The sequence below is a fragment of the Pseudoliparis swirei genome, chromosome 13, assembly GCF_029220125.1.
Source record: "Pseudoliparis swirei isolate HS2019 ecotype Mariana Trench chromosome 13, NWPU_hadal_v1, whole genome shotgun sequence".
In the NCBI taxonomy this organism is placed as follows: domain Eukaryota; kingdom Metazoa; phylum Chordata; class Actinopteri; order Perciformes; family Liparidae; genus Pseudoliparis; species Pseudoliparis swirei.
The window spans coordinates 20,745,420-20,771,322 of record NC_079400.1 but is presented as its reverse complement, the minus strand read 5'-3'; the positions used below and the strand labels follow the sequence as shown (position 1 = coordinate 20,771,322).

General features: G+C 50.6%; 1 protein-coding gene across 6 annotated transcripts; it reads left to right on the top strand.

Moving 5' to 3' along the window:
* Positions 1 to 3,654: 3,654 nt before the first annotated feature.
* On the top strand, positions 3,655 to 25,365 carry LOC130203827 (zinc metalloproteinase-disintegrin-like MTP4). Of its 6 annotated transcripts, none has more exons than XM_056430251.1 (22): positions 3,656 to 3,763; positions 5,814 to 6,015; positions 6,366 to 6,441; positions 7,964 to 8,046; positions 9,259 to 9,445; positions 9,526 to 9,591; positions 17,039 to 17,101; positions 17,163 to 17,332; positions 17,410 to 17,491; positions 17,557 to 17,690; positions 17,761 to 17,947; positions 18,177 to 18,266; positions 19,606 to 19,801; positions 21,500 to 21,602; positions 21,716 to 21,881; positions 21,947 to 22,027; positions 22,116 to 22,200; positions 23,244 to 23,364; positions 23,450 to 23,582; positions 23,660 to 23,716; positions 24,658 to 24,711; positions 24,822 to 25,365. In XM_056430251.1, exons 1-22 carry the CDS (start codon positions 3,739 to 3,741, stop codon positions 24,972 to 24,974), a joined length of 2,514 nt encoding a protein of 837 aa, XP_056286226.1. In that variant the 5' UTR covers positions 3,656 to 3,738; the 3' UTR covers positions 24,975 to 25,365. The 6 variants fall into 6 exon arrangements, with proteins under 6 accessions (XP_056286225.1, XP_056286226.1, XP_056286224.1 ...); XM_056430249.1 differs by having other exon boundaries at positions 9,143 to 9,449; positions 24,661 to 24,711; positions 24,828 to 25,365; XM_056430247.1 differs by having other exon boundaries at positions 9,143 to 9,449; positions 24,661 to 24,711.
* Positions 25,366 to 25,903: the final 538 nt, after the last annotated feature.

The window sequence follows — 25,903 nt, the reverse complement described above, 5'->3', positions numbered from 1 at the left end:
CAGGGGGCGACTCCTCTGGTTGTATAGAAGTCCATGCTTTATGTGTTAAAGGTGCATTCTGTCTACTGACCAGCAGGGGGCGACTCCTCTGGTTGTATAGAAGTCTATGCTTTATGTGTTAAAGGTGCATTCTCCTCCTGATATCATTTTATTCTTTTCCTCTTGTCAGTTTTGGTTATTTTGTATTAAAATGCAGATTAATATGTTTTAAAGAGAGAACCCAGCAGCGGGTGTCGTGTGTTTGTAACTGTCTGCGGCTGAGATGCAGCCGGTCTGCCCTCTAGTGGACACGGTCTGTAAATACATTCCATATCCACAGGTAAGTTAAGTTAACACATATCGTCTCACTAACTCGTCGTATATCCAATCAGTAAAACTCATTCCACAAGCTTCATGAACCTTTAGGGCCTTTCTGTTTCACTCTAAATAAAAATCATATGATTCATATTTGTTTTAACTGACTCATTGGCCTTGGCTCATTCTCTGTGAGGTACATGGAACATATTTCCAATGACCATCCCCCCCCCACACACACACATTTATATCGCGTACAGGATGTTGGGGTAATAAAAGTGAGGAGCGGCCTCTGTCTTCTCTCCTGGCTGCACCTTGTGGGAAACGTTCCCGTGGAGAGGTTGATGGTTCACACATAAAGGGGCGGAGCTAACTCATCAAACCTTCCCCAGCGGCCTCCAGACCATCTCTCACGCTGCCTTCACGCCCACAGCGTCTTCACGACGCCGTTTTACTCGCCCGACTGTTTGTTTACTCGCTTCCTTCATTTCATTGGCGCCTTAGAGGGGGCGTGGCTTATCTCTGGCTTTACTCCGTGGAAACAGTCATCATTTCCTCCACCACGAAGAAATGACCACGAAGAAATGACCACGAAGAAATGACCACGAAGTATGCGTTTATATTAGTTATAGACTGAAATGATAAAACGCGTCATGAGTCACGATCCTCGGCCTCCTGAACGCGGCATTAACATCTTTAGATGCTAACGCCGTCCTGGAGAGATGGTTCTATAACATGTATGTAACCCTCCTGGTTCCTTTGGGGTCAATTTGACTCCATTCAATGTTTAACGTGTCTAAATAAATGTGTATTCCTGCTTCATAATTCATGACCTTTCCTAATTTAATGGGGACAACTTGGTAAACATATAATGAACATATGTTTTAAATGTAAAACACATAAATATCAACATTTAACACGCTTGTTTTGGATGTCTTGGATGATCTTGAGGTCTATAGCATGTATTTATATCATCTTCAGGAAGCTTCCGGGCCCTATAACTCGTGGACGGTGAGAACTCATTATTTATTAACTCTTTGACCTTTGGCTCATTTTCTGAGAACATTTCTACACATTTACGACACACAGGATCCTCGGGCTGAGACACGTCTGGAGAACCTGTGTAGCCTCACTCCACCTCCTGCTCAGAGAGAGAGAGAGATTTTTTTTAATCAATAAAAAAATAACACTTTATTTGCATTCAGCCGTTAAACAATTTATTTAAAATAAAGTGCTTTAAAAACCCAGGTTGTTTAAAATACAAACCAATACAATAATATTTAAAAAAACAAGTTTCATCTAATAAAAAGTGGTGCAAATACCAGCTCCTCCTCCACCACAGACACACACCGAGCCACAGACACACACCGAGCCACACACACACACCGAGCCACAGACACACACCGAGCCACACACACACACACCGAGCCACAGACACACACCGAGTCACAGACACACACCGAGCCACAGACACACACCGAGCCACAGACACACACCGAGCCACACACACACACCGAGCCACAGACACACCGAGTCACAGACACACACCGAGTCACAGACACACACCGAGCCACACACACACACTCCGAGCCACAGACACACACCGAGCCACAGACACACACCGAGCCACAGACACACACCGAGTCACACACACACACCAATCCACAGACACACACCGAGTCACAGACACACACCGAGTCACAGACACACACCGAGCCACACACACACTCCGAGCCACAGACACACACCGAGCCACAGACACACACCGAGCCACAGACACACACCGAGCCACACACACACACCGAGCCACAGACACACACCGAGCCACAGACACACACCGAGCCACAGACACACACCGAGCCACAGACACACTCCGAGCCACAGACACACACCGAGCCACAGACACACACCGAGCCACAGACACACACCGAGTCACAGACACACCGAGCCACACACACACTCCGAGCCACAGACACACACCGAGCCACAGACACACACCGAGCCACAGACACACTCCGAGCCACACACACACACCGAGTCACACACACACACCGAGCCACAGACACACACCGAGCCACACACACACCGAGCCACAGACACACACCGAGCCACAGACACACACCGAGCCACACACACACGAGCCTGGACGTGTGGATGAAGCTGATTTAGAGGATTTTAAGGCAAAGATTATGAATATTGTCCTGAGTCCAGAATAACTTCCTGAACGTCACTTCCTGTTAACCCGTTTCCTTATGACTAGCTCACCGCCTCCTCAGTGCAGCTGTTCACAGTCGCCACTAGGTGGTGCTAAGAGACTTTGGACACACTGAATCCAATACAAATTGTATGCAATATTTTTATATTTTTGTTTTATAAAAAAATAAAGATGAATCCACGACAAAACGATGAAACATGATTTCATATCTTTGTCAAACCAGGTAGATACAGTCAGTCTAGAATATGCAGAGAATGAGCCAGTGGGAGCAGACTGTGTCATTTATCAACCTAAACCTTGTTAAGACTTACACAGAGATTAATCTTTAACTGTTCACTTATTAGAAAACTGTATTAGTTGGTCACGCCGAGACGGTTTCATCAAACGAAGTGAGAACAAGAACTGCATTCAGAGTTTAATTCTCTTTAAACCAAACAGATAACTTCTGTGGTCTGATTGCATTTCAAAAAGCTTTTTCTAGGATTAAGATGACCTTGAGGTCATCCTCATGGCGAACATTCAATAGACACACTCGTTGGCCTTGATTCAAGGGGAGAACATGGAACACATGTTCAATGAAACGAGGTAACGACCACGGTATGTTTTGTGTAAGGCAAGAAAGGGATGTTTATTTACATTTCAATAACGAGGCAACACAAAAGTAATTCACATAAAACCATAAAAGCATCAAAACATGAAGCAAAAGAATAGAAGATTAAAAAAACAATTAAGAACATTTATTTAAATATTAAAAACAGTCAGTAAAATATTCTCGGCAGACCTGCAGATTTCAGGGACTCAGTAAAACGTTTTGAGATAACTCTACTTTATTTAAAAAAAATGTAAACACGTTTCTGTGACTCAACGTGTGAAGCGTCAACGGCTGAATACTACTTCCGGTCGGTAGAGCACCGGTCTGACGGTTGATTTATCAATTAATATGCTATTATTCATTATTATTAAGAATTATCATTACAATTAACACATTTCTTTTAAGAATTGATCACACTATAGACTTAAAAACAAAAAAACAACGTCTCTTGTTGTAAAATGTTAACTCGTAAACGGTGAAGTACGGTGCTTTTATTTAGAAAAGTTCTATTCCGCCGGAAGCTGAGAATCCTCGGGGGGAGGAGCTTCCGGGAAGCGCTGCCGCTTCTGCGGGTTCCCGGTGAGGGTGACGGGAGCGAGCAGCGGCGGCGGCAGAGCGCGCCGCCCCGGGAGCGAACATGGTGTCCCTGTGGCTGACCTGCGGTACGTGGACCACTTTATTAAAAATAACGTTTATAACGCGGAGAGGACGCCGCTAATGCGCGTGCGCTAAAGCGTTAAGCATCAACACGTAGGGTGTGTTGTTGTCCCCGCGCTGTTTTCACAAACAACAACAATATTCAACAAGTGGACAAGCTGAAGGACATAAGATACTTTTTCATTTTTTTCATTTTAAGACAATTTAAATAAAATAGTAATAACGTACAGGTTTTCCAGAGCAGCAGTAGAGAACATGGTATAAATGAGGTTTATCATGACAAATTAAAGGACCCACTTTGCCTTTTTAATTTCTTTCCTTCTTTATAAAACGTAAACGTGTCATATATAATATAATATATAATAATGGTCCTTATCCAGTGTCCTTTATCCTGCCGCCTTTCTGTCGGGGCTAAAGTTTCCTCTCTTTTGTTTTATGATGTTATTTGACCCGTGTGTTTGATGTTTACACATTAAACTAAGTGTTCAACTTTGTTTCATTAACGTTTAACGTTGCTCCACACGGCAGAGAGAATGTGGCTGTGTGTGTGTGTGTGTGTGTGTGTGTGTGTGACGGTTGTGGTGAGTGTGTGTGTGACGGTTGTGTGTGTGTCTGAATAACGGTTGTGTTGTGTCTGAATAACGGTTGTTGTGTGTGTGTGTGAATAACGGTTGTTGTGTGTGTGTGCGAATAACGGTTGTTGTGTGTGTGTGAATAACGGTTGTTGTTGTGTGTGTGTGCGAATAACGGTTGTTGTGTGTGTGTGAATAACGGTTGTTGTGTGTGTGTGTGAATAACGGTTGTTGTGTGTGTGTGTGCGAATAACGGTTGTTGTGTGTGTGTGAATAACGGTTGTTGTGTGGGCGAATAACGGTTGTTGTGTGTGTGAATAACGGTTGTTGTGTGTGTGTGTGAATAACGGTTGTTGTGTGTGTGAATAACGGTTGTTGTGTGTGTGTGAATAACGGTTGTTGTGTGTGTGAATAATGGTTGTTGTGTGTGTGTGTGAATAACGGTTGTTATGTGTGTGTGTGAATAACGGTTGTTGTGTGTGTGTGTGAATAACGGTTGTTATGTGTGTGTGTGTGTGTGAATAACGGTGGTTGTGTGTGTGAATAACAGTTGTTGTGTGTGTGTGTGTGTGTGTGTGAATAACGGTTGTTGTGTGTGTGAATAACGGTTGTTGTGTGTGTGTGTGTGTGTGAATAACGGTTGTTATGTGTGTGTGTGTGTGTGAATAACGGTTGTTATGTGTGTGTGTGTGTGTGTGTGTGAATAACGGTTGTTATGTGTGTGTGTGTGTGTGAATAACGGTTGTTATGTGTGTGTGTGTGTGTGTGTGTGTGAATAACATTACATTACATGTCATTTAGCAGACGCTTTTATCCAAAGCGACTTACAATAAGTGCATTTCAACCTAGAGTACAAACTAAGAACAACAAGAATACAGGAAATAACATTTCCTCAACATAGTCGAACTACAAAAGTACCATAAGTAAGTGCTATCTAAGTGCCACTGAAGTGCTAATCTGTGTTTTAATCCAGATATAGTCGGAAAAGGTGTGTTTTCAGTCTCCGACGGAAGATGTAGAGACTTTCTGCTGTCCTGATGTCAGTGGGGAGCTCGTTCCACCACTGAGGAGCCAGGACAGCAAACAGTCTGGATTTCGAGTGATGAGCTCGAGGTGCAGGAGTCACAAGTCGGTTGGCTGTTGCCGAGCGGAGCGAACATGCCGGGGTGTACGGTGTGACCATATCCCGGATGTAGACGGGGCCCGATCCGTTCAGAGCACGGTACGCCAGAACCAGTGTTTTGAAGCGGATGCGAGCAGCCACCGGTAACCAGTGGAGAGAGCGGAGGAGCGGAGTGGTGTGGGTGAACTTCGGGAGGCTGAAGACCAGTCGAGCTGCTGCATTCTGGATGAGCTGCAGAGGTCGGATGGCCTTAGCAGGGTTAGGGTTAGGGTTAGTGTGTGTGTGTGTGTGTGTGTGTGAATAACGGTTGTTATGTGTGTGTGTGTGTGTGTGTGAATAACGGTTGTTATGTGTGTGTAGTCTTCATCGCTCAGACTTCGGCGATGTTGTCTCACGTGCAGAAGTACGAGGTGGTCCGACCTCGGCGGCTTCAGGGGCGTCCGAGGAGGAGCCTGCAGGACCCTCAGGTGGACCCACCTGCCCGTCAGATTCATCCCGATGAGCTTCAGTACCAGCTGAGCATCGAGGGGAGGAGCCTCACCCTCCACCTGCAGAAGAACAGGTGAACCTTTAGTTTGTAATATATCTCTATTTATTCAATTAGAATAATAACTAGAAATACTCTCTTTGTCATTTAAAGAACATTTTAATTATATTTAAATGTAAACCCTCAATTATTAAGAATATCCAGACTAATTTTAATAAATTAAATTAAAATGTTCTTTTTCTTCAAATTCTTTTGTTGAAAAATTTTAAAAGAAGGATTAAAACATTTAAATATTGCAAGACGAGTCAATAATATAAGTTCACAGGTCATAGAGTATTCATTGTGACGCCTCGTCGGAGTTTTAGATCCATGTATCTTAATATTTACAAAAAAACACCTGATTTAGTTGTGCTTTTATTTTGTAGGAAACTGATTGGGAGAGGCTACACAGAAACCCACTACACGGGACACGGGACACGCGTGACCACGTCCCCCAATGAGGTGAGACTCAAATCACCCAAACATATGGATTCATTCTCTAAAATAATCAAGAGATCGAAGGGGAGACTGATCGGGGTTAAGGCCTCTTATGTCCTGGGTTGTCTCTGGTCTCTAGTCTCTGGTCTCTGGTCTCTAGTCTCTAGTCTCTGGTCTCTGGTCTCTGGTCTCTGGTCTCTGATATCTAGTCTCTAGTCTCTGGTCTCTGATCTCTGGTCTCTGATCTCTGGTCTCTGGTCTCTAGTCTCTGGTCTCTGGTCTCTGGTCTCTGGTCTCTGGTCTCTAGTCTCTAGTCTCTAGTCTCTGATCTCTGGTCTCTAGTCTCTGGTCTCTGGTCTCTGGTCTCTAGTCTCTGGTCTCTGGTCTCTAGTCTCTGATCTCTGGTCTCTGGTTTCTAGTCTCTGGTCTCTAGTCTCTGGTCTCTGGTCTCTGGTCTCTAGTCTCTGGTCTCTAGTCTCTGGTCTCTGGTCTCTGGTCTCTGGTCTCTGGTCCTGGTCCTAGTCCTGGTCTCTAGTCTCTGGTCTCTGGTCTCGGGTTTCTAGTCTCTGGTCTCTGGTCTCTGATCTCTGGTCTCGAGTTTCTGGTCTCTGGTCTCTGGTCTCTAATCTCTGGTCTCTGGTCTCTGGTCTCCCTGGTCTCTGGTCTCTAGTCTCTGGTCCTGTCTCTAGTCTCTGGTCTCTGGTCTCTGATCTCTGGTCTCTGGTCTCTGGTTTCTAGTCTCTGGTCTCTGGTCTCTGGTCTCTAGTCTCTGGTCTCTGGTCCTGGTCTCTAGTCTCTGGTCTCTGGTCTCTGGTCTCTAGTCTCTGGTCTCTGGTCTCTGGTCTCTAGTCTCTGGTCTCTGGTCTCTGGTCTCTAGTCTCTGGTCTCTCTAGTCTCTGGTCTCTGGTCTCTGGTCTCTGGTCTCTGGTCTCTGGTCTCTAGTCTCTGGTCTCTGGTCTCTGGTCTCTGGTCTCTGGTCTCTGGTCTCTGGTCTCTGGTCTCTAGTCTCTGGTCTCTGGTCCTAGTCTCTAGTTTCTAGTCTCTGGTCTCTGGTCTCTGGTCTCTGGTCCTGTCTCTAGTCTCTGGTCTCTGGTCTCTGGTCTCTGGTCTCTGGTCTCTGGTCTCTGGTCTCTGGTCTCTGGTCTCTGGTCTCTGGTCTCTGGTCTCTGGTCTCTGGTCCTAGTCCTGGTCTCTGGTCTCTGGTCTCTGGTCTCTGGTCTCTGGTCTCTGGTCTCTGGTCTCTGTCTCTGGTCTCTGGTCTCTGGTCTCTGGTCTCTGGTCTCTGGTCTCTGGTCTCTGGTCTCTGGTCTCTGATCTCTAGTCTCTTGTCTCTGATCTCTGGTCTCTGGTCTCTGGTCTCTGGTCTCTGGTCTCTGATCTCTAGTCTCTTGTCTTCTGATCTCGGGTCTCTGGTCTCTAGTCACTAGTCTCTGATCTCGGGTCTCTGGTCTCTGGTTTCTGGTCTGTGGTTTCTGGCCTCTGGTCTCTGGTCTCTGATCTCTTGTCTTCTGGTCTCTGATCTCTGATCTCTTGTCTTCTGGTCCAGGATCAGGATCACTGCTTCTACCAGGGTCACGTCCGAGGCTCCAAGGACTCCTCCGTCAGCGTGGGGACCTGTGGGGGCCTGAGGTGAGGACAGACCCCGTTACTTCCTGTCCCTCAGGTGTGTGTCATCTTCTCGTTGTCTTCTCATTGTCTTCTCGTTGTCTTCTCGTTGACTTCTCGTTGTCTCCTCGTTGTCTTCTCATTGTCTCCTCGTTATCGTCTCGTTGTCTTCTTGTTGTCTTCTCGTTGTCTTCATTGTCTCCTCGTTGTCTTCTCATTGTCTCCTCGTTGTCTTCTCGTTGTCTCCTCGTTGTCTCCTCGTTGTCTTCTCGTTGTCTCCTCGTTGTCTCCTCGTTGTCTCCTCGTTGTCTTCTCGTTGTCTTCTCATTGACTTCTCGTTGTCTCCTCGTTGTCTTCTCATTGTCTCCTCGTTGTCTTCTCGTTGTCTTCTTGTTGTCTTCATTGTCTCCTCGTTGTCTTCTCATTGTCTCCTCGTTGTCTTCTCGTTGTCTTCTTGTTGTCTTCATTGTCTCCTCGTTGTCTTCTTGTTGTCTTCTCGTTGTCTTCTCGTTGTCTCCTCATTGTCTTCTCGTTGTCTCCTCGTCTCCTCGTTGTCTGTCTCCTCGTTGTCTCCTCATTGTCTTCTCGTTGTCTTCTCATTGTCTTCTCGTTGTCTTCTCATTGTCTTCTCGTTGTCTCCTCGTTGTCTTCTCGTTGTCTCCTCGTTGTCTTCTCGTTGTCTTCTCGTTGTCTTCTCATTGTCTCCTCGTTGTCTTCTCATTGTCTCCTCGTTGTCTTCTCATTGTCTTCTTGTTGTCTTCTCGTTGTCTTCATTGTCTCCTCGTTGTCTTCTCGTTGTCTTCTCATTGTCTCCTCGTTGTCTTCTCATTGTCTCCTCGTTGTCTTCTCATTGTCTTCTTGTTGTCTCCTCGTTGTCTTCTCGTTGTCTTCGTTGTCTCCTCGTTGTCTTCTCATTGTCTTCTTGTTGTCTTCTCGTTGTCTTCTCATTGTCTTCTCGTTGTCTCCTCGTTGTCTTCTCGTTGTCTTCATTGTCTCCTCGTTGTCTTCTTGTTGTCTTCTCATTGTCTCCTCGTTGTCTCCTCGTTGTCTTCTCGTTGTCTTCTCGTTGTCTTCTCATTGTCTCCTTGTTGTCTTCTCGTTGTCTCCTCGTCTTCTTCAGTGGCTTTGTGAGAACCCGGCATCAAGTTTACTTGATCGAGCCTCTGGGACAGACCGATGAAGGCGAGCATGCAGTTTACAGACGTGAGCACCTGAAGATCAGCTCCAACTCCACAGCGCTGTACAACCGGGACCAGGACCAGGACCAGGACCAGGACCGGGACCAGGACCAGGACCGGGACCGGGAACAGGACCGGGACCAGGACCAGGACCGGGACCAGGACCAGGAACAGGACCGGGACCAGGACCAGGACCAGGACTGGGACCAGGGCCCTCGGCTCGCTGGCCTCTTCAGGTCCAGATCGTGGGTAGGAGCCACGGCTGCGGGGTTGTTACGGTGGACACAGAACTTCAATGTGACGGTTTGTGTTTCTGTCCCTTCAGAAGACCAAAATCATCGCAGGGCCGGAGAAGTTCGTGGAGCTGTTCGTGGTGGTGGACAACACCGAGGTACCGCATCTATACAGGGGAGGACACGAGTATTAGCATGTCCATCATCGGGGTCCTTAAGGTGGTTTCTAACTGTCCTGAAGGTTGTCTCTTAGCATCCTCAAGGTAGTCTCTTGGCGTCCTCTGGGTGGTCTCTTAGCATCCTCAAGGTGGTCTCTTAGCGTCCTCAAGGTGGTCTCTTAGCGTCCTCAAGGTGGTCTCTTAGCATCCTCAAGGTAGTCTCTTGGCGTCCTCTGGGTGGTCTCTTAGCATCCTCAAGGTGGTCTCTTAGCGTCCTCAAGGTGGTCTCTTGGCGTCCTCTGGGTGGTCTCTTAGCGTCCTGAAGGTGGTCTCTTAGCATCCTCAAGGTAGTCTCTTGGCGTCCTCTGGGTGGTCTCTTAGCATCCTCAAGGTGGTCTCTTAGCGTCCTCAAGGTGGTCTCTTGGCGTCCTCTGGGTGGTCTCTTAGCGTCCTCAAGGTGGTCTCTTAGCGTCCTCAAGGTAGTCTCTTGGCGTCCTCTGGGTGGTCTCTTAGCGTCCTGAAGGTGGTCTCTTGGCGTCCTCTGGGTGGTCTCTTGGCGTCCTCTGGGTGGTCTCTTAGCGTCCTGAAGGTGGTCTCTTAGCATCCTCAAGGTGGTCTCTTGGCGTCCTGAAGGTGGTCTCTTGGCGTCTTCTGGGTGGTCTCTTGGCGTCCTCTGGGTGGTCTCTTGGCGTCTTCTGGGTGGTCTCTTGGCGTCTTCTGGGTGGTGTCTTAGCGTCCTCAAGGTGGTCTCTTGGCGTCCTCTGAGTGGTCTCTTAGCGTCCTGAAGGTGGTCTCTTAGCATCCTCAAGGTAGTCTCTTGGCGTCCTCTGGGTGGTCTCTTAGCATCCTCAAGGTGGTCTCTTAGCGTCCTCAAGGTGGTCTCTTAGCGTCCTCAAGGTGGTCTCTTAGCGTCCTCAAGGTAGTCTCTTGGCGTCCTCTGGGTGGTCTCTTAGCGTCCTGAAGGTGGTCTCTTGGCGTCCTCTGGGTGGTCTCTTAGCGTCCTGAAGGTTGTCTCTTGGCGTCCTCTGGGTGGTCTCTTAGCATCCTCAAGGTGGTCTCTTGGCGTCCTGAAGGTGGTCTCTTGGCGTCCTCTGGGTGGTCTCTTAGCATCCTCAAGGTGGTCTCTTAGCGTCCTCAAGGTGGTCTCTTAGCGTCCTCAAGGTGGTCTCTTGGCGTCCTCTGGGTGGTCTCTTGGCATCCTCTGGGTGGTCTCTTGGCATCCTCTGGGTGGTCTCTTAGCGTCCTGAAGGTTGTCTCTTGGCGTCCTCTGGGTGGTCTCTTAGCGTCCTGGGTGGTCTCTTGGCGTCCTCTGGGTGGTCTCTTGGCATCCTGAAGGTGGTCTCTTAGCGTCCTGAAGGTGGTCTCTTAGCGTCCTGAAGGTGGTCTCTTGGCGTCTTCTGGGTGGTCTCTTAGCGTCCTGAAGGTGGTGTCTTAGCGTCCTGAAGGTGGTCTCTTAGCGTCCTCAAGGTGGTCTCTTGGCGTCCTCTGGGTGGTCTCTTGGCGTCCTGAAGGTGGTCTCTTAGCGTCCTGAAGGTGGTCTCTTAGCGTCCTCAAGGTGGTCTCTTAGCGTCCTGAAGGTGGTCTCTTAGCGTCCTCAAGGTGGTCTCTTGGCGTCCTCTGGGTGGTCTCTTAGCGTCCTCAAGGTGGTCTCTTAGCGTCCTGAAGGTGGTCTCTTGGCGTCCTCTGGGTGGTCTCTTGGCGTCCTCTGGGTGGTCTCTTGGCATCCTCTGGGTGGTCTCTTAGCATCCTCAAGGTGGTCTCTTAGCGTCCTCAGGGTGGTCTCTTGGCGTCTTCTGGGTGGTCTCTTGGCGTCCTCTGGGTGGTCTCTTGGCATCCTGAAGGTGGTCTCTTAGCGTCCTGAAGGTGGTCTCTTGGCGTCTTCTGGGTGGTCTCTTGGCGTCCTCTGGGTGGTCTCTTAGCATCCTCAAGGTGGTCTCTTAGCGTCCTCAAGGTGGTCTCTTAGCGTCCTCAAGGTGGTCTCTTAGCATCCTGAAGGTTGTCTCTTGGCGTCTTCTGGGTGGTCTCTTGGCGTCCTCTGGGTGGTCTCTTAGCATCCTGAAGGTGGTCTCTTAGCATCCTCAAGGTGGTCTCTTGGCGTCCTGAAGGTGGTCTCTTGGCGTCCTCTGGGTGGTCTCTTAGCATCCTCAAGGTTGTCTCTTGGCGTCCTCTGGGTGGTCTCTTAGCGTCCTGAAGGTTGTCTCTTGGCGTCCTCTGGGTGGTCTCTTGGCGTCCTCTGGGTGGTCTCTTGGCGTCCTCTGGGTGGTCTCTTGGCGTCCTCTGGGTGGTCTCTTGGCATCCTCTGGGTGGTCTCTTGGCATCCTCTGGGTGGTCTCTTAGCATCCTCAAGGTGGTCTCTTAGCGTCCTCAAGGTGGTCTCTTGGCGTCTTCTGGGTGGTCTCTTGGCGTCCTCTGGGTGGTCTCTTGGCATCCTGAAGGTGGTCTCTTAGCGTCCTGAAGGTGGTCTCTTGGCGTCTTCTGGGTGGTCTCTTAGCGTCCTGAAGGTGGTGTCTTAGCGTCCTGAAGGTGGTCTCTTAGCGTCCTCAAGGTGGTCTCTTAGCGTCCTGAAGGTGGTCTCTTAGCGTCCTGAAGGTGGTCTCTTAGTGTCCTCAAGGTGGTCTCTTAGCGTCCTGAAGGTGGTCTCTTAGCGTCCTCAAGGTGGTCTCTTAGCGTCCTGAAGGTGGTCTCTTAGCATCCTCAAGGTGGTCTCTTGGCGTCCTGAAGGTGGTCTCTTGGCGTCCTCTGGGTGGTCTCTTAGCATCCTCAAGGTGGTCTCTTAGCGTCCTCAAGGTGGTCTCTTGGCGTCCTCAAGGTGGTCTCTTGGCGTCCTCTGGGTGGTCTCTTGGCATCCTGAAGGTGGTCTCTTAGCGTCCTGAAGGTGGTCTCTTGGCGTCTTCTGGGTGGTCTCTTGGCGTCCTGAAGGTGGTCTCTTAGCATCCTCAAGGTGGTCTCTTAGCGTCCTGAAGGTGGTCTCTTAGCGTCCTGAAGGTGGTCTCTTAGTGTCCTCAAGGTGGTCTCTTGGCATCCTGAAGGTGGTCTCTTAGCGTCCTGAAGGTGGTCTCTTGGCGTCCTCTGGGTGGTCTCTTAGCGTCCTGAAGGTGGTCTCTTGGCGTCCTCTGGGTGGTCTCTTAGCATCCTCAAGGTGGTGTCTTAGCGTCCTCAAGGTGGTCTCTTGGCGTCTTCTGGGTGGTCTCTTGGCGTCCTGAAGGTGGTCTCTTAGCATCCTCAAGGTGGTCTCTTAGCGTCCTGAAGGTGGTCTCTTAGCGTCCTGAAGGTGGTCTCTTAGTGTCCTCAAGGTGGTCTCTTAGCGTCCTCAAGGTGGTCTCTTGGCATCCTGAAGGTGGTCTCTTAGCGTCCTCAAGGTGGTCTCTTAGCGTCCTCAAGGTGGTCTCTTAGCGTCCTGAAGGTGGTCTCTTAGCGTCCTCAAGGTGGTCTCTTAGCATCCTCAAGGTGGTCTCTTAGCATCCTCAAGGTGGTCTCTTAGCATCCTGAAGGTGGTCTCTTAGCGTCCTGAAGGTGGTCTCTTAGCATCCTCAAGCTGGTCTCTTAGCGTCCTCAAGGTGGTCTCTTAGCGTCCTGAAGGTGGTCTCTTGGCGTCCTCTGGGTGGTCTCTTAGCGTCCTGAAGGTGGTCTCTTAGCGTCCTCAAGGTGGTCTCTTAGCGTCCTCAAGGTGGTCTCTTGGCATCCTGAAGGTGGTCTCTTAGCGTCCTGAAGGTGGTCTCTTAGCGTCCTCAAGGTGGTCTCTTGGCGTCCTCAAGGTGGTCTCTTGGCGTCCTGAAGGTGGTCTCTTGGCGTCCTCAAGGTGGTCTCTTAGCGTCCTCAAGGTGGTCTCTTGGCGTCCTCAAGGTGGTCTCTTGGCGTCCTGAAGGTGGTCTCTTAGCGTCCTGAAGGTGGTCTCTTAGCGTCCTCAAGGTGGTCTCTTGGCGTCCTCAAGGTGGTCTCTTGGCGTCCTGAAGGTGGTCTCTTAGCGTCCTGAAGGTGGTCTCTTAGCGTCCTCAAGGTGGTCTCTTAGCGTCCTGAAGGTGGTCTCTTGGCGTCCTGAAGGTGGTCTCTTAGCGTCCTCAAGGTGGTCTCTTGGCGTCCTGAAGGTGGTCTCTTAGCGTCCTGAAGGTGGTCTCTTAGCGTCCTCAAGGTGGTCTCTTAGCGTCCTGAAGGTGGTCTCTTAGCATCCTCAAGGTGGTCTCTTAGCGTCCTCAAGGTGGTCTCTTAGCGTCCTCAAGGTGGTCTCTTAGCGTCCTGAAGGTGGTCTCTTAGCGTCCTCAAGGTGGTCTCTTGGCGTCCTGAAGGTGGTCTCTTGGCGTCCTCTGGGTGGTCTCTTGGCGTCCTCTGGGTGGTCTCTTGGCGTCCTGAAGGTGGTCTCTTGGCGTCCTGAAGGTGGTCTCTTAGCGTCCTCAAGGTGGTCTCTTAGCGTCCTCAAGGTGGTCTCTTAGCGTCCTCAAGGTGGTCTCTTGGCGTCCTGAAGGTGGTCTCTTAGCGTCCTGAAGGTGGTCTCTTGGCGTCCTCTGGGTGGTCTCTTAGCGTCCTGAAGGTGGTCTCTTAGCGTCCTGAAGGTGGTCTCTTGGCGTCCTCTGGGTGGTCTCTTAGCGTCCTCAAGGTGGTCTCTTGGCATCTTCTGGGTGGTCTCTTGGCGTCCTGAAGGTGGTCTCTTAGCGTCCTGAAGGTGGTGTCTTAGTGTCCTCAAGGTGGTCTCTTAGCGTCCTGAAGGTGGTCTCTTAGCGTCCTGAAGGTGGTCTCTTAGCGTCCTCAAGGTGGTCTCTTAGCGTCCTGAAGGTGGTCTCTTAGCGTCCTGAAGGTGGTCTCTTGGCGTCCTCAAGGTGGTCTCTTAGCGTCCTCAAGGTGGTCTCTTGGCATCCTGAAGGTGGTCTCTTAGCGTCCTGAAGGTGGTCTCTTAGCGTCCTCAAGGTGGTCTCTTAGCGTCCTCAAGGTAGTCTCTTGGCGTCCTCTGGGTGGTCTCTTAGCGTCCTGAAGGTGGTCTCTTGGCGTCCTCAAGGTGGTCTCTTAGCGTCCTCAAGGTGGTCTCTTGGCATCCTCAAGGTGGTCTCTTGGCGTCCTGAAGGTGGTCTCTTAGCGTCCTGAAGGTGGTCTCTTAGCGTCCTCAAGGTGGTCTCTTAGCGTCCTCAAGGTGGTCTCTTGGCCCTGGTGGTCTCTTGGCGTCCTGAAGGTGGTCTCTTAGCGTCCTCAAGGTGGTCTCTTAGCATCCTGAAGGTGGTCTCTTGGCGTCCTGAAGGTGGTCTCTTAGCGTCCTCAAGGTGGTCTCTTGGCGTCCTGAAGGTGGTCTCTTAGCATCCTGAAGGTGGTCTCTTAGCGTCCTCAAGGTGGTCTCTTAGCGTCCTGAAGGTGGTCTCTTAGCGTCCTCAAGGTGGTCTCTTGGCGTCCTGAAGGTGGTCTCTTAGCGTCCTCAAGGTGGTCTCTTAGCGTCCTGAAGGTGGTCTCTTAGCGTCCTCAAGTTGGTCTCTTGGCGTCCTCTGGGTGGTCTCTTGGCGTCCTCTGGGTGGTCTCTTGGCATCCTCTGGGTAGTCTCTTGGCGTCCTCAAGGTGGTCTCTTGGCGTCCTGAAGGTGGTCTCTTAGCGTCCTCAAGGTGGTCTCTTAGCGTCCTCAAGGTGGTCTCTTAGCGTCCTGAAGGTGGTCTCTTAGCGTCCTGAAGGTGGTCTCTTAGCGTCCTCAAGGTGGTCTCTTGGCGTCCTCTGGGTGGTCTCTTGGCGTCCTCAAGGTGGTCTCTTAGCGTCCTGAAGGTGGTCTCTTAGCGTCCTCAAGGTGGTCTCTTAGCATCCTCAAGGTGGTCTCTTGGCATCCTCTGGGTGGTCTCTTGGCGTCCTGAAGGTGGTCTCTTAGCGTCCTCAAGGTGGTCTCTTGGCGTCCTCTGGGTGGTCTCTTGGCGTCCTCAAGGTGGTCTCTTGGCGTCCTGAAGGTGGTCTCTTAGCGTCCTCAAGGTGGTCTCTTAGCGTCCTCAAGGTGGTCTCTTAGCGTCCTCAAGGTGGTCTCTTAGCGTCCTGAAGGTGGTCTCTTAGCGTCCTCAAGGTGGTCTCTTGGCGTCCTCTGGGTGGTCTCTTGGCGTCCTCTGGGTGGTCTCTTGGTGTCCTCAAGGTAGTCTCTTGGCGTCCTCTGGGTGGTCTCTTAGCATCCTGAAGGTGGTCTCTTGGCGTCCTCAAGGTGGTCTCTTAGCGTCCTCAAGGTGGTCTCTTGGCATCCTGAAGGTGGTCTCTTAGCGTCCTGAAGGTGGTCTCTTAGCGTCCTCAAGGTGGTCTCTTAGCGTCCTCAAGGTAGTCTCTTGGCGTCCTCTGGGTGGTCTCTTAGCGTCCTGAAGGTGGTCTCTTGGCGTCCTCAAGGTGGTCTCTTGGCGTCCTCAAGGTGGTCTCTTGGCGTCCTGAAGGTGGTCTCTTAGCGTCCTGAAGGTGGTCTCTTAGCGTCCTCAAGGTGGTCTCTTAGCGTCCTCAAGGTGGTCTCTTGGCGTCCTGAAGGTGGTCTCTTAGCGTCCTCAAGGTGGTCTCTTAGCATCCTGAAGGTGGTCTCTTGGCGTCCTGAAGGTGGTCTCTTAGCGTCCTCAAGGTGGTCTCTTGGCATCCTGAAGGTGGTCTCTTAGCGTCCTGAAGGTGGTCTCTTAGCGTCCTCAAGGTGGTCTCTTAGCGTCCTGAAGGTGGTCTCTTAGCGTCCTCAAGGTGGTCTCTTGGCGTCCTGAAGGTGGTCTCTTAGCGTCCTCAAGGTGGTCTCTTAGCGTCCTGAAGGTGGTCTCTTAGCGTCCTCAAGTTGGTCTCTTGGCGTCCTCTGGGTGGTCTCTTGGCGTCCTCTGGGTGGTCTCTTGGCATCCTCTGGGTAGTCTCTTGGCGTCCTCAAGGTGGTCTCTTGGCGTCCTGAAGGTGGTCTCTTAGCGTCCTCAAGGTGGTCTCTTAGCGTCCTCAAGGTGGTCTCTTAGCGTCCTGAAGGTGGTCTCTTAGCGTCCTGAAGGTGGTCTCTTAGCGTCCTCAAGGTGGTCTCTTGGCGTCCTCTGGGTGGTCTCTTGGCGTCCTCAAGGTGGTCTCTTAGCGTCCTGAAGGTGGTCTCTTAGCGTCCTCAAGGTGGTCTCTTAGCGTCCTCAAGGTGGTCTCTTGGCATCCTCTGGGTGGTCTCTTGGCGTCCTGAAGGTGGTCTCTTAGCGTCCTCAAGGTGGTCTCTTGGCGTCCTCTGGGTGGTCTCTTGGCGTCCTCAAGGTGGTCTCTTGGCGTCCTGAAGGTGGTCTCTTAGCGTCCTCAAGGTGGTCTCTTAGCGTCCTCAAGGTGGTCTCTTAGCGTCCTGAAGGTGGTCTCTTAGCGTCCTCAAGGTGGTCTCTTGGCGTCCTCTGGGTGGTCTCTTGGTGTCCTCTGGGTGGTCTCTTGGCATCCTGAAGGTGGTCTCTTGGCGTATGGATCTGGTCTTGGGAGGCCTGCAGGTCCCCCAGGAGGGACTGGACTGATTGTGATGGCGTCTCTTCTGCAGTGTCAGCGGTACGGGAGCCAGACGAAGTCCCGAGTCCTCGGGGTCATAAACCACGTGGACAAGGTAAAGCCCCCCCCCCCCCCCCACACACACACACACACACTAACTCCTCGTCTACCTGCAGCTGTACCGGCCCCTGAACATCCGCGTGGTCCTGGTGGGCCTCGAGCTCTGGACCGACAGAGACCACATCGACGTGGCCGTGAACTCCGACGCCACGCTGGAGAACTTCCTGCTGTGGCGGCAGGCCGACCTCCTGCCGAGGAGTAACCACGACAACGCCCAGTTCGTGACGTGAGGACCTGGTCTCTGGCCTCCGTTCAGGTCTCGGACCGACGTGGACCTGATGTCTGACTCTCTCTCCTCCACAGCGGCAAAGACTTTGAGGGAGACACGGTCGGGCTCGCCAACAAGTTCGCCATGTGCACCGGGAACTCGGGCGGAGTCAACCAGGTAAATACTGCACCTCCATGAATACCGTTGGCCCCTCCCCGCCGCTGAGCCTGGTCCTCCTTCAGGATCACCATGACAACCCGGTTGGCCTCGCCTCCACCGTCGCCCACGAGATGGGACACAACTTCGGGCTGTCTCACGACGCCGCCGGCTGCCTGTGCGGCCACAGCGACAACTGCGTGATGGCGGAGAAGCTCAGGTGAGGACCCGGAGGCCTCGGTGGGAGACCACCAGAACCACAACGTGACCCAGATGTTCTTGACCCTCAGGACGGGGAACCAGGCGTTCCCCAAGTTCTTCAGCGGCTGCAGCGTGGAGCAGCTCGCCGAGTTCATGGAGCGCGCTCGGCCCGACTGCCTGGCCGACCCCGGCGGCGCCCGCAGCGTGGCGGTCGGCCCGAGCTGCGGGAACGCCCTGCTGGACGCCGGGGAGGAGTGCGACTGCGGCGCCGCAGAGGTAAACAACACCTTCAGGCGAGGCTCGGGGCACCGATTCCTCTTTTAGGGAACTTTAAATACAGACACCGTTTGGGATTTCAGTTTTTTCGCAAACTGGTTTCCTGTGAGCCAATGAAAAGGTGGTTGCGATGCGGAGCTCGTAGCTCGGCCTCCAGGAAGTGGAATAGTTTTCCGAGGCGCAACATTCCCGTGAGAGGAGCGTCTGATCCGGTCTTCGTCTTCTTCAGGAATGTCAGAACAGTTGCTGCGACGCCGCCACGTGTCGCCTGACCGAAGGATCGCAGTGCGCTCACGGACGATGCTGCGAAGACTGCCAGGTACCCGAGAACCCCCGTTAGTCCAGGTCTGAGACCAGTTCTGAGACCCAAAGAGGTCCCAAGACCACCATAACATCAATGTTCACCTTGTCCTTCATTCTGAAGGTTGTTGGTCATAAACCAAAGTGTTAGACGAATAATAGAAGGTCTTCAGGAGTCTTTAGGACACTTCAAGAGTCTTCAGGAGTCTTTAGTGGTCTTTATGAGTGTTCAGGAGTGTTCGGGCGTCTTGAGTAGTCTTTAGGAGTCTTCAGGAGTCTTTAGTGGTCTTTATGAGTGTTCAGGAGTCTCTAAGAGTCTTCAGGAGTCTTCAAGAGTCTTTAGGAGTCTTCAGGAGTCTTGAGTAGTCTTTAGGAGTCTTCATGATTCTTCACGAGTCTTTAAGAGTCTTTAAGAGTCTTTAGGAGTCTTCAGGAGTCTTCAGGAGTCTTCAAGAGTCTTGAGGAGTCTTTAGGAGTCTTCATGATTCTTCACGAGTCTTTAAGAGTCTTTAGGAGTCTTCAGGAGTCTTCATGAGTCTTGAGGAGTCTTTAAGAGTCTTCATGAGTCTCTAAGAGTCTTCAGGAGTCTTCAAGAGTCTTCAAGAGTCTTTAGGAGTCTTCACGAGTCTTTAAGAGTCTTCATGAGTCTTTGATAGTCTTTAGGAGTTTTTAATAGTCTTTAGGAGTCTTCATGATTCTTCATGAGTCTTGAGGAGTCTTTAAGAGTCTTCATGAGTCTTCATGAGTCTTTGATAGTCTTTATGAGTCTTTAAGAGTCTTTAAGAGTCTTTAAGAGTTTTCATGAGTCTTTGATAGTCTTTATGATTCTTTATGAGTCTTTAAGAGTCTTCAGGAGTCTTCATGATTCTTCATGAGTCTTTAGGAGTCTTTAAGAGTCTTCATGAGTCTTTAAGAGTCTTCATGAGTCTTTGATAGTCTTTATGAGTCTTTGGGAGTCTTTAATAGTCTTTAGGAGTCTTCAATAGTCTTTAGGAGTCTTTAAGAGTCTTTAGGAGTCTTTGATAGTCTTTAGGAGTCTTTAATAGTCTTTAGGAGTCTTCAATAGTCTTTAGGAGTCTTCAATAGTCTTTAGGAGTCTTCAATAGTCTTTAGGAGTCTTCAATAGTCTCAGGCGTGTGTAAACGAAGCTTTGTGGCGTCCGCTCGAGGTTGCGACGTGAACGCTGGTCTAGGTTCATCCTCGGGGACCGTGAGCAGTTGTTTGTGTGTTTCAGTCCCAAAGAAGAACTGCAGGTTCCTCTTCTCAGCAACAGGAAGACGAGGGTGGCGTCCTGCCTCGCCACTTCCTTCCTCTAATGTTTTATCCACTGGATCAACCCCATGTTCTGTTACCCTCAGCTCAGACTGCCAGGCAGCGTGTGCCGAGAGGCCGCCGGCGACTGCGACCTGCCTGAGTACTGCAGCGGGGCGTCGGGGGCGTGTCCGGAGGACGTGTTCCACATGAACGGCAAGACCTGCAGCGAGGCCCGGGGCTACTGCCACGACGGGGACTGCCCCACCCACCAGCAGCACTGCTGGAGGCTGTTTGGACCAGGTACCCCCCTCTCAAGGGACCAGGTACCCCCCACTCAAGGGACCAGGTACCCTCCACTCAAGGGACCAGGTACCCCCCACTCAAGGGACCAGGTACCCTCCACTTAAGGGACCAGGTACCCCCCACTCACGGGACCAGGTACCCCCCACTCACGGGACCAGGTACCCCCAACAGGGACCAGGTACCCTCCACTTAAGGGACCAGGTACCCCCCACTTAAGGGACCAGGTACCCCCCTCTCAAGGGACCAGGTACCCCCCACTCACGGGACCAGGTACCCCCCACTCACGGGACCAGGTACCCTCCACTCACGGGACCAGGTACCCCCCACTTAAGGGACCAGGTACCCCCCTCTCACAAGGGACCAGGTACCCCCCACTCACAAGGGACCAGGTACCCCCGTCTCAAGGGACCAGGTACCCCCCTCTCACAAGGGACCAGGTACCCCCCACTCAAGGGACCAGGTACCCCCCACTCAAGGGACCAGGTACCCCCCTCTCACAAGGGACCAGGTACCCTCCACTTAAGGGACCAGGTACCCCCCACTCAAGGGACCAGGTACCCCCCACTCACAAGGGACCAGGTACCCTCCACTTAAGGGACCAGGTACCACCCACTCAAGGGACCAGGTACCACCCACTCAAGGGACCAGGTACCCCCCACTCAAGGGACCAGGTACCCCCCACTCAAGGGACCAGGTACCCCCCTCTCACAAGGGACCAGGTACCCCCCTCACAAGGGACCAGGTACCCCCCACTCAAGGGACCAGGTACCCCCCTCTCACAAGGGACCAGGTACCCCCCACTCAAGGGACCAGGTACCCCACAGTCAAGGGACCAGGTACCCCCTCACAAGGGACCAGGTACCCCCCACTCACAAGGGACCAGGTACCCCCCACACAAGGGACCAGGTACCCTCCTCTCACAAGGGACCAGGTACCCTCCACTCAAGGGACCAGGTACCCCCCACTCAAGGGACCAGGTACCCGCCACTCAAGGGACCAGGTACCCCCCTCTCACAAGGGACCAGGTACCCCCCACTCAAGGGACCAGGTACCCCCCTCTCACAAGGGACCAGGTACCCTCCACCCAGAGGGACTAGGTACACCCCTCACAGGGACCAGGTACCCCCCTCTCACAAGGGACCAGGTACCCTCCACCCAGAGGGACCAGGTACCCCCCACTTAAGGGACTAGGTACCCCCCTCACAGGGACTAGGTACCCCCCTCACAACAGGCTCTGCTGTTGTCCCCGAGGACGGGGGCGTCACATGGTGTAAACACTTCAGCAGTGTGTGTGTGGATGAAAGGACCTCAGAGGGTTCTATGAAGGACTCTCAGAAACAGGAGAGTCTCTGCATCGAGTTCTTAAGAACCGGGCCTTTAGGACCTCTTTGGACCCGGTTCTCTGCTTCGGGTCTCCAGGGTCCGTCCCAGTCTTGTAGAAGTGTCTCTGGAACGTCTGGAAGGAAAGTTCTTCACATAAGAACTATGATTATAATTAGGTGGTGGAAGGTCACATGGAAGGTCACATGGAAGGTCACGTGACCTCACAGAACGTGTTTCTGGCCCTATTCCAAGAGTTCCCACGCCTATTAAGCTGATTTCAGGGCTGTAATCTGAAACTTTGACTGGTTACAACTTTATTATTGTTGCCTGCTGGCTCGAGGACGCGTCACTGTTCCTGTGTTTCCTGCTCAGGGGCCAGAGTTGGACCGGCTGTGTGTTTCGGGCTGAACGCTCGGGGCGAAGAAGGAGCCAATTGTGGGAGGAGCCAGCTCGGCTACGCCGCCTGCGCTCCAGCGTACGTACCGGCATCAGTGCCCAAAGGAGGAGCTCAGAACCAAAGACACGTTCACTGTTTTGAAGCTGAGTTCTTGATCAATGTGTCTTCTTCTTTGTATTTGGGGTCTTTAGGAACGTGATGTGTGGCTCAATGTTCTGTGGCGGGGGGGGCGAGTCCATCACGGGGAAGAGGGCGGCGTACACCGTGCACAGCACCCAGTGTAAGCTGGCTGTGGACGACGACAAGACCCGCAGCATGGACATGGTGCCCAGTGGGACCCGATGTGGCCCCGAGAAGGTGTGTGTGCGTGTGTGTGTGTGTGTGTGTGTGTGTGTGTGTCCGCTCATCTCTCGTGTGTTCAGGTCTGCCTCGGCCACCGCTGCGTGGACACGTCGGTTTATGGGAACAAAGAGGATTGTGCAAAGAAATGCAACAACAACGGGGTGAGGGGGGGGCGGCCAGCAGGGGGTCAAACAAGGTCATGAACAGTTGCTCTGGACTGAGTGTGTGTGTGTGTGTGTGTTCCTCCAGGTGTGCGACCACAAGAAAGCGTGTCACTGTAACCCGGGCTGGGCTCCACCGCTCTGCGACATCCAGTACGCCGATTTAAATCCAGGTACGCCCACTTTACAGGAGGGGGGGGGGGGTCGGGTTACACACACACACACACACACACACAAACACACACACTCATGAGTCAGCCGGCCAGTCGGGAACATGAATGATTCACGGCCGCGGCGCTCCGGTTTCTCCAGACGGTCTGAAGCTCAAGTTAAAGTTTAAAAACTCCAGAAGACGAGAAAGTAAAAGAAGAAGAAAAGAGTTGTGAAAGGTTTCAGTTGAATGAGGAAATACGACTTCTTCTTCTTGTTCTTCTTCTTCTTCTTCTTCTTCTTCTTCTAGACCAAGGGTCGGGAACCTCTGGCTCGCGAGCCATATATGGCTCTTCCGGTGACAGCATATGGCTCCCAGACAATTTTGAGTTGAAAAAAAATATCTCCGCCCGCCCCCTGTAATTTTCTCTATCGCGCCAGATTACAGCAGAAGGATATCAGGTTCTTTCCTTCAAGACGTCTTTGTTCTTTTATTAAACTAAACATCTGTTGTTGATCGTCTCTACAGCAGCATGTCACTCTGTCTCTACGTGTCGCGTTAACTCTTCTCGGCTCTCCGTCTCGCGCCGCAGAGTTCCGATGCCGCCGCCCCCCCCCCCCCTAGCATCATGCAGCACCAGAAGTCACATTAAAAGCAAGACATATTGAATTTATTATACGTTACAAATACTATATGGCTCTCAATGAAATATATTTAGAAATATTTGGTTTTCATGGCTCTCCCAGTCAAAACGGTTCCTGACCCCTGTTCTAGAGGCTTTCTACATTTTGTCATATTTTCACCACCCTGACCAAAGTGTTGTTTTTTTCCTTTTTCTTTTTTTTCAGACTTTTTTATTCAAATTTGATCTTTTTTAAAACTTTATTACTAATTTAAAATTATTATTGTTTTTATTTCCATTCATCAAATGATTCAGTTTGAATGAAGAGTAAATATTCTTATATGACAAAATAATAAAAAGGTTTTTGCCTGGTCCAGGTGAAGCTCTCCGTTCGGCGCCCCCTGGTGGCCGAGCATATTAACGGCGTTCGATTCCCGCTGCAGGTCAGAACGCCGTCGTCGCCGGCGTGTGCGCCGCCGTCGCCGTCCTCCTGCTGGTTGCCGCGGTGACCGCGGGGCTGCTGTGCTGCAAGAGGGACAACATGGACGCCTACACCTCCAAAAGGTCGGCGGGTCGATCCCCTCGCGCTCCCCTGCGCCTCCTCTAGGGGCGTCTCCCGGCTCAACAGCGCTTCCTTTTGCCTCCGCAGGAAGGTGCACTCGGCTCCGGCCCGACTCAACGCCATGTTCCAGAACCAGGGCGGCAAAGACAGACCTCAGATCAGCCCGCCCACCTTCATGGAGTCCACGGCCACGCAGGCCTGCGCCCCGCTGATGGCACCCGTGAGTCAGAGCCAGACGCAAAGACGCAAAGATGCAAAGATGCTTAGCAACCGCTTTTCTTCTCCTTCCTCCTGCAGCCTCCAGAGAATCCCTCCTCCTCCTCCTCCTCGCCGCCGTCCTCCCAAACGGAGCCGGTGAGCTTTAAAGAGACGGCGTGATATGAATGTTGCGTAATGCGGACTGAGGATCGCTTTCAGAGCCGAGTGGAGATCCTAATCCTCAGAAGAATCCGTCTGTGTTTGTTTCTGTCAACAAATCCCAGAACCAACAACGTGTCTCTCATTATAACAACAAACACACAACGTGGAGTTTCATTCAATCAGGATGTCCTCGAGCAGCTGCTGACTGCTTATCATTCTGATGTTTTGGGACTATTTTCCGTGGCGGTTAGACATGTGGTGCTCCAGTGTGTGTGTGTGTGTGAGTGTGTGTGTGTGAGGAGTTCTTAACTTCTCCAGAACCCTCGGGCACAGAATCACTTCATCATTTCAGTTTGAAACGCACAATTTGTTTGTTTGTCCTCGTGGGCGGTTTGTCTCGAGACGCCGGAGGGGACGTCTTCCACTTCAAGGACCGGGCGGTTGGATTCAACGTGACCTCGTAACACTTGGCTCAAAGAATTCATGCTCGAACTATGACAAATTCACACAAATGTGTAAAAGTGTAGAAATGATGAAGGAAACATACTCAAATATTATGTTATATTTACTGCAGTCTATAGACGTCTTTATTTTTGTTGATCATTGGTGCTTTATACAAATCTATATATATTTATTATATATTTAAAAAATTATATAATTTATATATATTTTTTAAATATTTCTATAAATTATGTTTTATATATATATATATCTTTGTATATAAATATTTCAAAAAATATATTTAAATTATATATATTTTAATAGATATATATTAATTTATATATATGACTATGTATATATATATTAAAATGTATATTTATATTAAATATATATAAATTACATTCATATCTTTAATTTATATATATTTACATCCATTATTTTCCGTTCTTGTGTTCATAATTGACAAATCAGACAGGATAATATTTTCTCTTCAGCAGACGAAACCTCGCCCTCCGTCCAAACCTCTTCCTGCTCTGAGCAGAGCTCAGGTGAGTCACTTCCTGTTCCACAGCGTTCATTATGGGATGTTCCTCGTGCCGCTGCAACTTCAAATCCTTCACGGTGCGTATCAGTAAAATGCTTCTTTTGTTCTTTTCAGTGGAAGGAGGCCACGCCCCCTCCCTGCCCTCCAGCCAGGCCCCGCCCCCCTGACAAGCCACGCCCCCCTCCCCTCAAGGCCAAGCCCCACGTGAATGTGGTTCCGAACATGGACGAGGGGCATGGAACGCGTGACACCAGGAGCTTCCTTTAGACTTCTCGTTTTATATTTATTTACCTGAAGAACATCTTCACACATTTATAATATTTAATATCGAGTGGTCGGATCAAAATGTCTCACCTGTAATTATTATTATTGACTTGAAGCAAATAACCACAAGTGCACTTTAAATTATTGATGTTGTATTTCAGCCGAGGCTCAGAACAATCCGACCTCTGAAGGTCATGAAGCGTAACGAGCGCCAGCCTGTCTTCTCTGATTGGTCCTCAAGTTGTTGTTGTTTACTGTCTCCACCGGGACCTCGGTGGTTGAATCGGCAGCAAAGTTTAACTTTGGATGATAACAATCTTCATTTTTTTTACTGATTGAATGTAAACAAACATGTATTAATAAAGTTTGTCTCGTTGGTGGATTCAACATTTCATCTGCTGACGTTTATTTATGTGAATTACAAAAAAATTATTAAGTCTGTTTACTTCTCTTTGTTGTTTTGTTCATGAAGCTACTGCGGAATCTTAGTTTTATATATTATATTTAGAACTCTATATATAAATATATAATATATTTATAAATCTATATTTATATACACATTGTATACATACATAACTATTTTCATTTAAATATTTATATTAATTTATATCAAAATGTATATATAAATTTATATATATTTATTTCTATATTTTAAAGAAGGTGCTTGAGTTCTCAACAAGTTCTTCCAAACTGAGACTCAACTTGTTTAAAGTCTTTTGTTCGACCTGAAGAAGAGAAGAAAAGCTTCGTGACACGAACCCCGAGGGAGGGAGGAATGAGGGAAGGAGGGAGGAATGAGGGAAGGAGGGAGGAATGAGGGAAGGAGGGAGGAATGAGGGAAGGAGGGAGTTGAGGAATGCAGCCGGAGGCTGATTCACTCTGATTCTCTGTAATCACCGGAAGAGCCATAGGTTCCAGACCCCTGCACTAGA

Bases quoted from the DNA above. Each gene is read 5' to 3' on its own strand.
- LOC130203827 (XM_056430246.1), top strand. From the start codon at position 3,739: ATGGTGTCCCTGTGGCTGACCTGCG. The intron at 17,492-17,556 runs GTAAATACTGCA...GTCCTCCTTCAG, and splicing joins ACTCGGGCGGAGTCAACCAG to GATCACCATGACAACCCGGT. The intron at 17,691-17,760 runs GTGAGGACCCGG...CTTGACCCTCAG, and splicing joins GTGATGGCGGAGAAGCTCAG to GACGGGGAACCAGGCGTTCC.